Source organism: Argiope bruennichi, chromosome 1 (genome assembly GCF_947563725.1).
Source record: "Argiope bruennichi chromosome 1, qqArgBrue1.1, whole genome shotgun sequence".
Taxonomy (NCBI): Eukaryota; Metazoa; Arthropoda; class Arachnida; order Araneae; family Araneidae; genus Argiope; species Argiope bruennichi.
The window spans coordinates 68812673-68831174 of NC_079151.1; the positions used below are offsets into that span (position 1 = coordinate 68812673).

The window sequence follows — 18502 nt, forward strand, 5'->3', positions numbered from 1 at the left end:
CGTTTGGAGATCATTTCAGCCACTTCATTAAAAGTAATTTCAAAATTATATGCTGAATTAAATCGAGCAATAATATGTAAATTTAAGATTGAATGAAATTCCGAATGTGTTTAAGGCCTTTATTTTAAAATATTTGAAATCAATAAAAAATGAAGAAAAATTCATTTGAAATTTGTTTACTAGTGGAAATTAAAACAATTAAAAATAGCCCGAAAGGGGATATATTGGAATGCATATCGCCTATTTTGGAGACGTTTAGGTTTTTATCATGAATAATAAATTTATCATGAAGCTCTCATTCCACATGAAGAAAAAGAAATGGAATAATTTACCTCCTCCTATATATAATCTTAGAAATATAAATAATATATAATATAAATTATTATTTATATTATATATCATTTATATTTCATTTACCATTACCCAACCATTTATGGCTAGCAAAAAAAGAATGCATTTTTTAAAACGAAACTAAAATTTTAATTTTTATTCAAATGGATAAAAATTCCTATGAATGAGAAATTATTAAAGAAACTGCAGTAAAAACTTACTTGTACTTTGTTAATGGAACAGTTCGAGAACGAAAAGAACGAGCATTATCGAATTTTGATACAAATTGAATATCTATTTTAAATGGCAAAGAATGGTATAGGTCTACTTTTTAATAGGTTTTCATAATGATTTAAGAGTATTAATATGTTAATAATGTGCATAAATACAACGATTAAATTTTAAATTGTTTAAAAATTAAAAATATTCTAACTTTTAAATCATTGAACACCTGACAATAATAATAATTATTTAGTGGCAACAACTTTCTTTAAATAACTGTATATATTTACTGAATTTTTATCACAGAATATCATAATTATCAAATACAAATCCTATTATTAGGTAAATAACAATATTTTAGATCAATATATGACATTAGACAAACATTCAAATAATTGTCTTCTTTCATAAGATAATTTAATCTTATTAAAAAAGTTTTGACTCAAATTTTAATTAAAAAGTAATCTGTATAAGGTTTTTGTAAATTATATAAAATTAATTTTGAATTCCTATTAAATGAAGCTATTTAAAGTATTTTTTTTCTCTAATGTCATGAGGCATGAAGAAGAAGCTCATTACTTTATTAATGAATGCGAAGCAATTTTTCCTGTTAATTATGACTTAATCCTCAAAGAGCTCTATAAAACATTTCAGATTTCGTTGATTATCTAGCATAACAATATTTCCGCACTGTTTAGTTTAGTTATATTAATGTCCTTTTGAAAAACAACACTAGAGCTATTTTGGGACGCTTCTCGTAATTTTGAACCGTGGTCAGATGACGAGGACAACGCCTGAGCTGGCAGCCTCTCTCACCACATCGCACCAGCGGGAAGACGTTTGGACCTGACGGATTTAACGTGCAAGAGACCCTCTTACGCGACGGTTCTTCGGTGGATTCGGGTTTCGAACCTAAAACTTTACAACTCACGAGCTGAGTACTTACCACCAGGCCACCGTGGCTCTTTCGGCACAGACAAAAGATAAAATAACTTTTATTTTTTTACAGATGGTTTGAATAATATGACCTTTATAAGTTTTATATCCTGATCTTCACTCTGCTTTTAATAGAATGTACACAAGGCTGAGAAAAACCCGAGTAATCTGAAAGCTTGCGTTTTTATTTAAGTTATAGTGCGAAAAAAGCGAGTATAATCAGTTTCATTTCATGTGAAAAAAAAACCCTGATATGTTCAGGTCAGGCTATATCATCTAAAGTTTGCAGAGTTACAAGGAATTTTTTTGACATTGAAATCAAAGTTAACGAATCGAGAATAAATCAAAAAGACATAGTAACGAGTAACGTACTAAAGAAGTTTCCTGCATTAATATTTCTTCCATTTTTACAGCTTTGGGATTACTTAACTTATTTTTCAAGATAAAAAAAGCTAGGAGCAAAATTATTGTTTTCTCAATTAGTGCCACGCATGTTGATTTTTAATCAATTTTTACCTCAATGACTGTTTGATAAGTTCTCCCAATGGGAAAATGTACTTTCATTATCTCTTGATTCAAATATCGCTACATTACATTGATACAGGAAATTAGAGATTTTCTATTCAAATTCATTCCCTTTGATTGAACTCTGGGATTAAAATAAACCAATAAATCAACAGAAATGCTCCCAGTTTTAGCAAAACCAATGCTATTGTTAGACATATCAAATTTTGTTAAAAATACTATAGGAAATAACGAAGGATAACGGTACAAATTTCTTCTGTTGGAGAGAGTACAAAGATTTATTGATGACCTACTTTGATATGAAAAACCTGTAATGTTTTTGATGCGATATTGGGTGCTGAAAATGTGGGAAGAGATTGTTTTTTTAAATTAAAGTGTTTATGACGAAATGTTGATGTATTTTGGACAGGAACAGGTTAAATTTAGCAAAGGATAAACGTATTAGATATGAACTATCCAGGAAAATAAAACTACGCCGTACTACACCATTTCAAATAAAATTGTTAACTATTTTTGTTTTCGTGAGCTTTTTATAGCTAATAACATGCGCATGATCGATGGATTCAAGTGCATATTTTTAGCATGGAAGTGAAAAGTTCACTCTGCATCCTTTCTTTTATTCGATTATCGCTAAAGTAAATGCGAAAACATAAAGCCTAAAATAAAAAATTCTGATATTCAATTATATCTTTTTTTTTTTGAAATCCTTTCAACTAATTACTTTTTTTACATAGTTTCCATAAAGCAAAGCTGAAGAGTTACAAAATCTTTACCAGAACGCGTTCAAATTTTTTATTAATGTATTTAAAGTTTTAAGACACTTTTGACGATTTAAAAGTTTAGGGTGGTATTTATTATACAAATTGGAAGACCATTCAAAAAAATCATTTTGCCTCTATAGAAAGCATTGTTTTTGTGGAAAGTTGAAGAGAAAATAAAATTATTAGATTTAAAATAATCTCAAACGCTTTGTAGCTTTTTATTTAATATGAAATATAAGTTTTTAATGAAAGCTATAATCAAGCTGGATGAAAGTAATCCAGCTGGAATAGTCTCCCAAAACTTTCTCGGATACTCTCTAATAAACTTGTCTTGCTAAAGTACGCCTTACATGGCATTATAGTTACGAAATATTAATTTTTGGCATGCATTTAGCACTTTTACTAACGTAACATGTCATTCTTCGCCAGTTATTTGGCGATAAAACCCTAGCATAAGGTTAATAGCATACGAAAATTGAATTTGTGTTTTAGATATGTTTTTCTCAACCGACTGAAATAAAAGTTTGACACGAAACTGAAAATGTAGTCACAAATTCTCATACCAAATTTTATATAATTAAGTCTATGCATTTTCCAACGATAGCGTTTACATATTTTTGAAAGGACAAACCGACAAACAGTTAACCCATAGTTGGATTTGGCTCAAAATCTGATAGGTGTTCACATTGTAGATGTTAAATATGAGTACCGAATATTATCTATCTAGCACTCTTCGTTTTGTAAATATAGCGTTAAGTTATATTCGTACAGCAGGACAGACGGACTTCCTCTGAACTGAATTTTCTCAAAATTTGACAGATGTTTGCGAATTTGCTGTAAAGACCATATATCGAACTTCAACCATCTAGATGAAAGCGTTTTTGTGTTATCTTTATCACAGACAGACAGACGGACGGACATTTTTGAATTCAGGGAGGTATAAAATGTGGATACTCGTCAAAATCCCGAGTTCGAATTTTTTGACGATTACTATACTTTCTCTATACTACGTATACGAGAAAGTAAAAATACGAAGAAATAAGAAACTTCCTACATTTGAGCGTTTCATCGCTATTTAAATAAGGTACTGAATTTAGAATTTTGGTATATTTCAAACTGAAGGAATTCATAGAGAAAAAAGGAATTTATTTGAATTCTATCTATGAAAAACGACGTAAAAGTTTGAAAATTCGCACCCTAAAAACAGCAGAATAATCATTTAATCTAATCGAAAATTCCTGAGCTCGTAAAACGTAATATTCATCAATTCAAAATGTCAACTCCCTTTTTTAGCATGAGATATGGCGAAACTGGATTAAAATAAAGGTAACAGAGTTCTAACCTTCGAACAGAAAGAAAAACTCAACAGTGTTAATGCGTGCTTTGAATCCTAAATTAAAATTATGAATCAAACTGAAAATACCTGCAGATGTAAATTGTTTAGAAATAATTTAAAATTCAAAATAGAATTATATCATGATTTGCGATCTAAATTTGCATATACATATAGAAAAAAAAGTGGGAACAAAACGTAGGAAAGGATTTCAAATAAACTGAAAGCCTGCATTAATACTTTCTTTGTTTAGTTAATGTTTTTGAAAAAATAACAAATATTTATTATTTTTGACTTAGCACTTTTTATATTTACATAAAATAAATAAATATAACGATAACTACTTTGATCTACAAGCTTAACTGTAATGAATTTTAAACTTTTTTTATATGAAATATTGAATTTTATTCCATTTCTTTCAGCACATTACCGCATTTATTTTACAGGTTATACAAGAAAAGCTTAAATTGTTTAAGCAATGAAAGATATTCAAATGTTTTAGATATGCAATTTTTAAAATTTAACTGATATCAAATAAATTAATTCTTAAAAAAGGGATTTTAATTTAATTTAAAGCATCCATTTCATTCATTTAATATGCAAATGTTTTTAAATTTTTATGAATAAGTTTAAAAGTTAGAATCATCCAGTTGCATTAAAACTTTCACAAGAGTTTTCGATGTTTTTATGGCAATATTAATAATAAAACATTTTGCAATTATAAAATAATAACAGCATGTGGCAGAGTGGGTAGCAACAGTGAGAGGGTATTTTTTTTTTTTAATTCTGGCGCGTTTTGAAACTGATTTTTTTTTTTTAAGCGAAGGTTATTTTTTCTCTCTAATAGTTGCAGCAAAGAATCTTTTCATAAGTTTTTATCTATAATATACTTAGATATTGCGATATCTGTTGAGAGATGAATGTTGAGATTAAATTCTTATCGTACTTTCTCATGATTACAGATTCGTATCGCAATATGAGGATATATCGTTGCGACAGAGATAAATGTCTCAATTTTTTGTATTTCAATATACAATGACCTGACAAAGCATATAAGGCAATTCTGCAGTATTACCAAAATGATCTCAAATTGCAGGAGAATCACATTTTAAGGCGAAAATGTAAATTTATTTTATGCCGGTTGTATGTAGTTTTATGTGAATTACAAAATATTTGAAATAAAATTTTTATGAAGAAACTATGTGTATATTTTTATTCTATCCTCGATTCAGATAAATTATAATTATACTTTAAAACAGGTTTAATTTTTTAAACAATTAAATGTAGTTGGCAACCATATCATAAAACTGTAGCGTAGAGAATTCTTCTTCTTCTAAATGTTGTTTTTTTCTATGCTAAGTACTTAAAGAAGCAAAAGAGAAATTAACCTAATTTACAATTCAAATGTTTCTAAAGATTTTTTTTTCTATATTAAGTCTTCTACAAGAGTTTGTACTATAGGAGCATAACATTTTAAACATCGCTCCGAAACAATGTTTTCTTTCTGTAGATTATTATAAAGTTTTGAAACACACTCATAAGTCGTGTTGCGTGATGATGTTAAACATGTCAAGAGATTCCTTTCATAGAGGACACAATACCGTCCCCCCTTCAAAAAACTCATCGTTTGTGTCATGAAAGATATGTGAATTTATGCTAATCAATTTAAATTTAAAATATACATTATGTTTCATTCAACTGTTTGTCTTGTTAAAAGTTATGAGGCATGTTAGCTTTGCTTTTCTAAAGAGAAATTACTACAGCTCATTAAGAGCTTACAGAAAGATTTGCATGTATCTTATTGATATTCTATTTACACTAATTAATATTTATATGATATAAAAAGACTTTTATCGCAGGGATTTTTTTATTTAGATGATATAAAAAGATAAAAAAGAGGTTTAAAATGAAAGTTTAAACTTAACTCAATTTTCACGTTAAACTTTATTCATAAAAATAGTTTTATTTCATGAAAATTGTTCCACAAGGTAAGCTGTATTGGGAATTAAATACTTAAAAAATATTTCTTTGATTTTCAATTGCAGATTTTTATTTAAAGTTAATTAGAAATGTCTTTTTAGCGTTATAAAATGTAATTTTAAAAATGTTAGAAAAAGTAAAAATTATTTCATTATTTTAATTTTTATCCATTTTATGAATCATTTTACATCAAAAATTACAGAATTCTGTTACAAAATATGTAGAGATATATGAAGAATATTTGCATTTTAAAAGAATAACAGTTATTGCCTTTAGTGCATCAATGCATGCGAAGATTTAACTGAGCAGAATCAACTAAATAAGTTGGTGGAAATAATTCAGTCATTGATGCAAAGATATATCATTTGCTAGTTTCATGCATACATAAAACTATCTCCAAAGCATAATAAGAACTTCGAAGCTGTTAAACATTCTCCTATAACATTTTACTGAGTACTAAAGAAGAGAAGGAACGCACAAGAGAACTTTTCAAAAGTGTTTGAAACGTTTAAACTAAGTACTACAATAGAATGAACTTTCAAGTAAACTAAGTTGTAAATATTTTTATTTATTATTTAATTTCCTATTTAATTATGTTATTTAAACTCTATTTTAAAAATTTATTAAGCTTCATTTTTCACTATTGTTCACCTAAAATTAAAGGATCTGCTAATTTTAATTCCACGATCTTTTATGAGTTAAATCTTTTAATGCTATCAACTGTCATTGACTCGCAAAAATGTTGAGAGCTTTCTCAGATTTCAAGAAGTTTTAAAAATATAGTAGACACTAAATTGAAAACTTTTCCCTACGCAATGATGTTTGAATAAAATTTCCAATATTTCCCTGAGTATCTTTATGTGAAGAATCTGTTTAATAGTATCAATAATATAATATGAAAATTTAACTTTTAGACAAAGTCATTGTTTTTCAAATTTTTAGATAATGAACACGCATTAAAAAAAAGGTGTGAATGAAAAATTTTTTGAAGTTAGATAAAAAGAAATATCTATAAAATATTTGTATATAAATATACCATAATGTAATGAGAGATACGTTATTATTTTTGTTCGGCATTGACAGCACAGTCAGACGAAATTTTCTGTGAAGCCATTTAAAACCAAAAAAATTTAAGGAAGGTTTGGAATTCTAGTTCGAAATATGGTAGCCTGATAATATTCTAGACGAGATACGTTTATTTTTTATTTTGTTTTTGAAACTTGATTTGCTCCTATTTATACAACAGCACACAGGTACACACACTTACACACACACATACAAAAAATGACATTTTTTCTGTTGCAAAGAAGGCACCAAGATCTGTTGGTTATGGGAAAAATCATATTAATAATTTTTTTTAATTGAATGATATTTTATTAAAATGTACATTTATTATAGACTTTACACATAACACATTTTTTTAACACAATTTTATTGAGAACCTTGAAATTGCTCTTTCCTTCTTTCTTAACTTTTTATCTCTACATGCTGAACGGCTTGATTTTTTTGTGGATGATTGTTTTCTAGATATATATTCTAAACACTTTAATATAAAATAAAAATAGAATCTAAAGGAATTATATAAAATGCTTTTTCTATATTATTTACAAATATAACAACAGATATACTACGTTGTCATACTTGATACGAAATTGAATGAACGTTTTATCTTTAATAGCAAAATAGTATTAATATTCAAATGTTAAATCTTCTTAATGACTTGATTTTCTTACTATAGAAACTAAGTCTCTTAAGTTAGCCCATATCTTTTCGCAATCAGTGCGACTTTTGAGCTGGTATCTCATTCTTCATGCGAATAATAAAATGAAGAGTCGACCTCGAAAAGTTGGTGATTTTCAGTGCTATTAACATATGATTTTTGTCGAATCGAAATGCAGCTTTCATTATCAATAAATCATGAATTTGCATCTTCTTGGTTGAAACTTTTGAATTGCAAAAATGATATTTTGTATAGCTAAAAGGAGTTTGGATATTTTTGGATAGTCTTTGAGATCAGAACGTGAATAAAGTTTTATGCGAATGTATCGGCATTTTGAGTGCAAAAGATTTTCTTATGTATGAGATAAGAATTATACTTGTATTATTCTTATCTCATCTGCTTATTCTTATCTGCTTGTGAAATATGATTCAAATAAGGTATTTTTTCATATATGTTTGCTTGACGAATATTTATCAGTTATTTAAAAATTATAAAATTCGAGAAATATTAAAGCTGAAGAATCTGAAATCATATAAAACGAGGGCAACAATTCTTGGATTGTTTCCATGACGTAGGTTGAAAAAAACTTACATATAGTCTTCAAACATACATTAGTATTTTCTAACTATGAGTTTTTTAAAGCCTACATTATGAAATGAGGATGGATATTTCTATAGCATATCAAGTATGCCATATAGGATTTAGATATGGCAACCTTACAAATTTCATTAGTAGACGAATGCGTGATCACATAGTTTTTGAGGACGTTTAGGCGAAAATAATCGAAAATCACCAGACTGATCCATAGATATAGCCTCGCGTTACCATTCCCAAAACGAAGGATCTCCAACAATTCCGGTCTCATATGATTCAAATTTCATAACAGGTTGTATCTACTTATCTTAAAGGTATTCAATGCGCCAGCATCATCAAGTTTTCTGCCATCCTATCAAAGAACTCCAATGCCATAAAAGATATCACTTCCTTTTGAATTTGAGAAAAGATAGTCAACTATAACAGTAAATATGTTGAAACAGGCCCATCATCAGAATGATGATATTTACACTTGAATAAGTTTCATTACTTCGATGTCACGATTCGAGATATTTCTAATAACCGAGTAAAATCTTCTTGAAACTGGTTTTGACGAAATCTATTCATATCCCTGCATTTCAATCCAATGATTCCAAAAATCCCATTTGTTTGTAACTATCAATTTTGTTATTCGAGGAAACATAACTCTATATGCAACATTCATAGGTGGGGAAAACATTACTTTCTCTTTTGAAAAGCATTCTTTTTCTAACTGTTTAAAAGGCACTGAATGCTCCCTTATATATATCATTTCCTAAAATATACATCACATCTTTTTTAAAAATCTTAACTATTTCTATTTTGAATAAACATGGAGAAATGTGTTTTTAATTTTAATTTTGATCACTAGTGTATATCCAAAGATATTCTGAAACAAGGTAAGCCATTATTTAAACATTAAAAGTAAAAAATTTCACCTATTTATATATTTCACAGCAAATTGCATGAGATAATCAAGATTTTCTTGGCTTTAAGAACGATCATAAACAAATTTTAGGCCGGCGTCCTGGCATAGGGGTAGCGCGTCTTCCCCGTGATTTGGGCGTGCCGGGTTCGAGTCCCGGTTTGAGCATGGTTGTTCTTTCGTTGTTCTATCCGTGAGATGTGTGAATGTGCCTTCTTGTAAAAAGGGGTTGTGCAAGCGAATGAGTGATGCGTGAATAGCAAAGTCGTACTCTTGGCTCTAGTTGGCGCTACTAAAAAAACAAGAAACGCTTCCCCTTCGGCTTAAATCGCTCTCTTCGTAACAGCGGTTTGTCCATGGCAAGTGCCATAAGAAACAACAACAACAAATTTTAGCCAATATTTTTGGACTATTATCTCTCACGAAGAAAAAGGTTCCAGATCGTAAAGAATTTCTGCATTAAATCGTCAGTAAATTTTATAGAGGAAGGAAAGCTCTTCTTTATGTGTTAAGAATAATTTTTCCCCACAAAATTTGGTATATATAACCATAAATTGATTTCTAGAAGTATATTTTAGTTGAAGTAAACAAAAAAAACTCTTCAGGTAATTATTTTTTTATTCAGATCGAGAAGTATGGTTATTTCACAATAACCATACTTTGTTTACTGTTGTCAATAAATTACATCCACAATAAAAAAAATTCAAAATTCTTTCCTAACCTTGATCCCGATATTTGATCTTAAGAGTTAAGATTCTGATAAACTATGCGGAAAACATTCGATGCTCAGAAGTTTGAAAGCAGCGATAAGATAAATGATTATGAAGCATGTTTTCCTGTTTTGATTCGGCGACAGATTCGTTTCCTATTTGATTATGCAGCATGTTTTCCTATTTTGATTCGGCGACAGATGCACTTCCATCGCCTGAAATGCATCATATGACGCAGAAGCAGGTCTCTTATCATTGCCGATAACGCTTCTTGAGAATGTAAGATGGGAGAATGCTATCGAAGATATGCAGATATGTGATTGGAAAGCTAATCGTTTATTCAAAGAGGAGGCTTATAAAAAAAGGAGGCCGACTATGCCCCCAGATTTCATATTTGTGGCACAGTGACAGATTCTGTCAGCATTATACGTCACCTGAGCTTTATGAAATTACAATGAGTCATCGGCGACAGCTTAAAATAAACCATCTAAAAAAGCTGAATCAATTTATCTCATTCTACCGCGAGAAAATTTATAAAGTCCCTTCCCTTCTTCGAACTGATAGAATCTCGATATATCGAATGTTACATAATTATAACGTTTTCATTAATGCGTTTTATTTTTTAATCAGAATTCATCTAATTAAGATGACTTTTAAAATTTAACCTTTAAAATTTCAATAGAAAATATTCAAGTTCATTAACGGTTCAGGAAAGCAGAATTTTAGCTGACATTTCATATCTTAGATAGGGTAGATTAAAAAATACAACTCATCTTTTCGTGTGTTTTCCTATGTTATTTGAAATTTTCTCTATTCCAGAATTCATTTCATCAATTTCAGATGAGATTCTAACTTGAATACAAATCCTTGCCTTATCGATCAGAATTTCCTTTACTTGCTCTGTGGAAAATTCATTTGCTCGTCCGTTGAGATTTTGAATTTTAAAAATAAATAATGGTTAAAATGTCTTAATTTTAATTTGTTATGATATGCTTGTAAAATAAGTTGGCGAGTTTGATGCTTTTTTTAATAAATAAATTCAAAGGTACATCTAAGTATATTAAATGGACACATTTTTAAAAGACATGCATTACAAGTCTCATATCTTTACTTGCTAATATACCAAAGTTAGTGAGTACAAGCTTACATTCATACTTTGAATTTCCTTTCTGGCTTTTCAAAAATTTCTTTAAGAAAAATATTCATTGTTAAAAATATTCTTGAGATGCAATGTATCACATCAGCTAAGTAAAAATTTAGATTCTAACTAAGGGTTATAGATTGCTATCTAAAATTCTTCTTCTTTTTGATACGGAAAAAAGAATTCCCTCAAATTTGGATGTTGGAAAAATATCGTGCTGAAATGCTCATGATTAGTTCGGAAAACAATAAAAAAAAACATTTTTTTAAAAATAATTTTGTAAAAAAGTACTTACAAATAATCCTGACTCGAAATATTGTGAATGAAAAATGCCATAGGATAAAGAGTACTATTAAACTCTTCAAATTCAAACACGTAACATATATCCGTAATAATATCATACAATAAATAAAAATCAAATTTTAATATTTTTCAATCAAACACTGTCGCTTCAGTCTTTGGGTACATTTTAAAAATTTAGTGGTATTTATTTAACTATTAAAGTTAATAGTATTTCATTCGACAATCAAAACTTAATACTTCTTTTTCATTCCAATATAGATACACAGATTTCTCTTGCCGAAATTATAAAAACAGTTTGCTCATGTTTATGGAACATTCACGAATTAATAAACAGATAATGAAATTTTTTTGGAATAAAAATGGTATATAAAACTGGTAAAAATTCCTAAAAAGCAAAATCTTCTTTAAAATTAAAAAAAAACAAAACATTTTCCTAAATTGCTTAAAATTTCACCGTTTTTTTTGTGTGGCATTCTAGAAACTTAATTTTTTTTTCTTCCTGGGTTGAATAACGATGAAAATTGAATACCAGTGTCATTTGAAAATAACACAACTCAACTGATAATAGGAGGGATATGTAATTATTTTAAGTTCATTTTGCAAAAGCTTATTTAAAAAAATTCCTGATTAGGTGCAGATGATGATTACATTATTTTAGTATTTAAATGTGGGATTTTAGACGACAAACTACGACTAAAAAACTAAATATTAACTATTATCATATAAAAAAAATCAGTGCACTTAATTATTGTAAGTATCAATTAGCATTCTCCTTCATACTGTTTCTTTATGCTTACATATTTATGATTTTACTACCTTTTATACTAATAAAGAATTCTTGAATAATTTATTTTCTTTAAAATTTTGTCCAAATCAACTATATTTTGGAAAAACAAAACGTCACATCTAAACATTCGAAGTGTACGGTTAATTTTTATCCATTAACATTATTCATTGATTTTTCCTTAAACTTCTTAATAATAATAACTGCATGTAAGAGAAGGGAGAACATTTAGCATTCTGATTTCATTTTAAATAAGAAACTATGAAACGGAAAGGAAAACCTTAAATTGAGAGATTATAAGTATTATAGATCTAGGAAAACTTATAAAATTTTCTAGTCAATATCTGCATTATTTTCTGATTTTTTTTGTTGTGAAAAACAGGGTTGCCGAAAAATGCTTATAAGTACTTTTCTATCAGTTGGAAATCGAGAACTTTCCTACCCGTTTCTAAAAAAGGATATTTTCTTAGTCTGGAAATCTAAATAGTATCATTTTTTTAAAAAAAGCGATGGAAATTAAATTTAAAGTTAACATTTTGTCTCAAATCTTAAAGCTGAATTTATTTTCCTATCCTAAATGAGTTTTCACAATCGAAAATGGAAGCACATCCTTTCAAATATGCCGAAACAAATATTTGAATTTCACTTAATATTTTATATTCCCTGTTTCTATCATAAAAATAAGAAAGTCCTGAAATAGTTATTATTTTAATAAGACGTCTAAGAATACTTCCAATAAATCACTTTTTTCCGTTTTTTACTCAGTAGATAATGAAGAAAATAAAAAATCTCTGTTATTTTACATAAAGATTACACAAGCAGATGATTATTAATTTGCATAATCGCCATTTCTAGTACATATTTATCCATTTGTTTAATTGCTTATAATCTAATTATCGAAACAATGGGTTTTATTACTTGCTTAAAAACCCCGGACAAAATAAAGAAAACATTATTCAATTTTTAAAAAGTGTGTTTTAAGATATTGCAAAATTTTCTACTTTAGTCGAAATTCTCATGAAATAAGCTTCCCATTTAAGTGCAATATAATATTTATTTATTCTTATAGCTTATAGAAAGAAAATATAAACGTTTATTTATATATTGCTACACTTAAAGAAAAAATAAACTAATGTATTGAAAAAATTCGAGTATTTTAACACTATAAAAATATTATTATTAAATAAAAATGGTCATCTGACGCATATAAAAAATATCTTACCTCTGGAGAGCAAGATATTCTTATGTGATCAAGAATTCCTGGGAACATTTTTGAATGTAGATATTACACCTTTAGAACAGACAGCTTTAATCTGAAATTATAAATAATTAGTTCAAACAATGAAGATATTTTTATAATATTTATATCTTTTAAATTACAGTTATTGAGCAATAATGATTAATTAAAGAAAATTATATATTCCAAGAATCGATTGATTTTTTTGTTCGTCTCAAGCGCGATGTTCAATTGCTTAATAAATAAACTTTTTATTTTTATTTTACATTATGATTTTTATTTTGCATTTTTTGAATTTGAATAATTTGAAATATATTTTTTGACAGTCAGATATAAAATGCATATTAACTTTGAAATTTCTTGTCGTATTTTTTATAATAATTGTTTTTATTTCACGCTAGTGACAAAGTTCAATAAATAGAGCAACATCCCAATGCGATAGAAAATAGCTCTGTTTATATTACGCAAGTAGTTTTTCAAATTTTATCTTAATAGTACAAATTGATACATTGTAACTATAACAGCTCGCAAGGTATTCTTTAAATATTCTTGAAACTAGTCCATGTGTCCTTGAAGCAAAACATCGCGATAAAAAATTAATTATCTGACCCTGAAAAAAGATATTTTCATAGTTGAATTTCATTATATAAAACATTTTATTCCTTCGAATGAACGTTAGACAGTTTTATTTTCTGGTTTCTGAATGAATGAACGAGTCGATGTTCTTTTGACGAGTTGCTTCATCATTAGAACATGACGAATTTCGCTCGTGTTTCATTTAATTATTACCTTTTCATACATCATATTAGTATACGTTTTCCGAAGTACAGTTTCTTTCAAAATTTCTCTTATAATATTTATATTTTACAGATTTTACAAGAAATCCTCAATTATTATATGTAATGCTAAGTATACGTTATCTGTAAGATATAATTCATTTTTATATATTTTTATATATTTTATATATTTGGCATAAATTTGGTACTTTGAATTTTATGAGTAATGTCTTCAAGATTGTAATCTTTGTCATCCGTTTTTCTCTTCACTAATATTAATCGTATGATTTTAGAAACATATAGCTAAGCTTTTTCACAATTTTACTGTTACAATGTATCTATTGAAATACTATTTTATTTATCTTATTTCCTAAAATTGTAAATTAGATCTAATATAAGCATAAAGGAGGCAATAAAGGTGAAAAAAAAAAGAAGGGAAAGATCATAAAATATATGAACTTATGCTTTCATTTAGAAAATGAAATTGCTCAAATTTCCATGTTTTTATATTTTAGATATATTAGTTATAATTATTAAATCACTTTTCATCCAGTCTGTACATGTGAAGTTTTATGGTACAAAATATCATACAAAATGGGCACAGATTTGGTGGTAAAAAAGCATATTAAATTAAAAATTTATTCCATATAAAGAATATAAAATTTAAAAGCAATTCATAGAAAAATAACTCTAAATGTTTCAAGTTCACCTTTGCTGTTCTATGTTAGATTAAAAATATTTATGAAACTTTGTCTGCCTCTCACACAAATTCAATTTCGCAAGCAAACTTAATGATATGCGAACAAGTAGCTAACATGCTCTTCAAAATGAATATTTGAATAAACGAATATCACCACAAAAATAAAACTCTAAATGCAATGTTAAAGTGCTCTCAGTGCAATGTTACAGCTCTACCACATAGTTACATTTTTTATTGTCACTAGTATTTTTTTTTAGATTAAGAAAAATTATTTTATTTGTAATTTTTGATATGAAAGAGTATTTATAGGAACAGAGAGAAAAAAGAAATATTCTTCCCGAAATTGTATTCCCTTATTAAATTTTTTTTTGCCAATTCTCATTTCATATTTATTATTGAATTATTCTAGGTTTTGTTGAAGTATGAAATGGTATTAGACTGCAGATAATATCAGTTGTAACTTCATCATAAATTATAAAAAGTCTTTATATTGCCTAGAAAATGCTTGATGATGGAGTTTTTAACAGTAATTCACCTAAAGAGTTTATATTTGAAATTTTAGAAAAATTGAATTAATATAAAAAACGAGCTAAAATCAGAAAGTAATCTAAAAAATAAGTTGAAAGACTTTGTAAGGTTTCATTAAAGAAACAGAAAGAGGAATCATGGTAATGTCTGTATCCACGTTCCCAAATTAAAAAAAAATCAATAAGTGCCATTAATCACTGAGAATCAATTAATCAACTTTTATAATTTAAAAGCTTGTCATTAATATCATCCTATTAAACATAAATAATTGCTAAGGTCATACAAATATCACAGAAATTTGTACTAAAATTGAATTTTATTTATTCGTGTTATGGCGGCTTCAAAGACGCAGGAAGAATTTTCGAAAAGAAATTCCTGCAACGTTCTGACTAGTGAAAGATATGCATGCATCACTTCATTCAATGTTAGATGTTATTCAGAGTCCGGTGGACATAGTATTACGTAAAGGATCCTTAATGTCAGAAAAGATCTATAAGTTTACAATTTTGAAAAAACATGAGGGGATGGAATTTTAGATATTCGTATCACAAAAGACAAGTAGATGTAAATACTGATAAGAGGCAAAAACTTTATTTATCTGTATCTTATGTTTCATAATTTATTCAAATTATTTCAAGTCGTTTTCAAATAATTTTTTTAAAGAAAAAAATACTTAAAATTGCGAAATGGATTTAAAGAAAAAAACGAAAGGAAGATTACATCTTTCGATGGTTGTAATTTAAAAAAAAAAAGGGATACTTTAAGCAAAAGCAGGAAAGTTTCAAATTGCCTTATTAAAAACTTTATTTTTAGAAACATATGCATGAGCTAACAGGCAACATTTCAAAGTATAATTCATTGTATCTTTTAAAAAAATTTGCTTGTCTTTTTCTTAGCATGTTTGTTTGGTTTCTCGATCTAACTTAAATATTTATTGGAGTTAAATGAACCCTGTGAAAACAAAGAATTTGATTAAGTGATAGATAACTGATTTTGAAATTTGAAATTTCTTTCCTAGTCATATGTGGTTATAAGATTTATTTTAAGATGAAGACGAGGACTAAAGTTTAAGACTGTAGAACGCTTATTTGTACTTTTGTAGTAAAGAAATGTACTTAAGGAATCAGAAGATGAGTTCTATAAAGGAACTGTTTTAACATTCTTGGTTCAGTTCAGTTCAATTATATTACCGTCCCGCTTTAAAGCAACACTAGGGCTATTTTGGGAAGGACCTCGTAATTATGAACCGTGATCAGACGACGAGGACGACGCCTGAGCTAGCACCTGCATCTCCGAACTTCCGCACCACATGACCCACTTACACGATGGTTCTTCGATGGAATCAGATCTCGAACCTGACCTATTACCACTAGGGCACCGCGGAACGTTCTACGTTCGCAGATAAGAATAAAAAGAAGAAAACTGTTCATTACAAAAGTAAATAAACAATGACATAAATGCGATTCTTTTAATTTATATAAAGTAACTTCGATGGCCGGAAAAGAAAAACCGAGATTTTTGTTCACCTCTTAATTCTTGCAAGTCCCTTAACAAAAATCTTCAATGTCATTCTGAAATTACATAAAAAGTTTCCTGATTTTCTATCATATGTTAGATAAATGCGTATTTATTGCCATCAAAACGTTCTAAAAAGAACTTTTATACTCCATTTGCTAACGGTGATATCTTTTTCCAAGTATCCACGTGTCTTCTGCCACCTGCCTCTGTCACAATAAAAGTGTCTTTTAAACTGTTGAAATACAAACAGTTTTGTTTTTTATAGCCGGTTTTGATTTTTATATGTGTATATAGAAGCGATTTTTACTAAATATATTCAAGCTGTTTCCAATAAATGGAAATACATACAGTAACTTTTTGTAAAGGGATTTGTGGTATGCGTTTTAAATACATGAAGTGGCAATGAGCAATTAATACAATATGATTAATAAAAACTTTTAATAGATTTATTAAAAGAATAAGCTTCTTTAAGGATAAAATTTACTAAATTGTATAATATAGTCTTTTGAAATCAATGTTCCGCCTGAAGACAACTATTATTCAGAGCATAATTCTATGAAATACTTTTTTTGGATTGATTGTTGATTTAATGAAGTTTAGTGGCACAAAAACTGTTCTTGATTATGTTGCCCTAAACGTATGGTGTGAATTAAAATTTTGTTTTATAAACTTTTAGAAAAAATCTTATCAATTGTCACAACTTGTCGACTTTTATGATATAGGGTAAAATGCTGTAAGAAGAATTTAAAATAGAATAATAATCTTTAATTAAATAAAATGGTAAAAGCCAATAATTTTTATGAAAGTAAAACATATGAATGATTAATTTTGAGAAGAATGTCTTTTAAAATGATACAGGAAGACTGAAAATTAAGGATGCGTTGGGAAATAAATTGCGGGCAATCAATTAGAATTTGTTGAGCTGATATTGGGTCCTGGCATACTGTGCATTCAGGAGCAGGTTCTCCCAACAACAAATGCCTATGTGTGCATCGAGTGTGGCCTATTCTTAATCGAGTAAGAATTGTATAATGCTTTTTGTTAGATGAACTGAGCCAGCGAGCAATATTATGTTTAATTGAATAATACTTATTTGTCAGATTCACTTTGCCATTTTGAGAGGAGGTTGATTTTAACGTATTTTCTATATCATTGATAGAGACCGGGCAGTTTAAAGTAGTAGTAGAAGGTTTTGCTAAATTGTCAGCTATTTCATTGCCTGCTATACTGACGTGAGATGGAACCCAGCAAAGAAGAATAGAAGATCCCTGAGATGTAAGACGATCATGCAATTCCAGAATATTAGTTTCCAGAAGAAAAGTTATTCCAGAATAACTTTCTTTGGAAGAAGGCGCGGAAGAATTCTATAGAATTTGGAAAAAAGACTGACAATTGTGAAACACATAAATATGATTCAACCTCATAATTCCCTCCCCTGAAAAGAAAAAAAGATTGTTTAAAATACATCTTGAGAAAATTTAAATATCTAACAGTTTTATT

The 18502-nt window shown here is 28.1% G+C and overlaps 1 protein-coding gene across 1 annotated transcript in view; it reads right to left on the reverse strand.

The window, feature by feature from the left end:
- LOC129968265 (histidine ammonia-lyase-like) overlaps positions 1-18502 on the reverse strand; it is a 45626-nt gene that overhangs the window by 22806 nt on the left and 4318 nt on the right. The window contains exon 2 of the mRNA XM_056082122.1: positions 13466-13556. Coding sequence (XP_055938097.1) covers positions 13466-13513 — 48 coding nt within the window. The 5' untranslated portion in view covers positions 13514-13556. The remainder of the gene's footprint in view (positions 1-13465; positions 13557-18502) is intronic.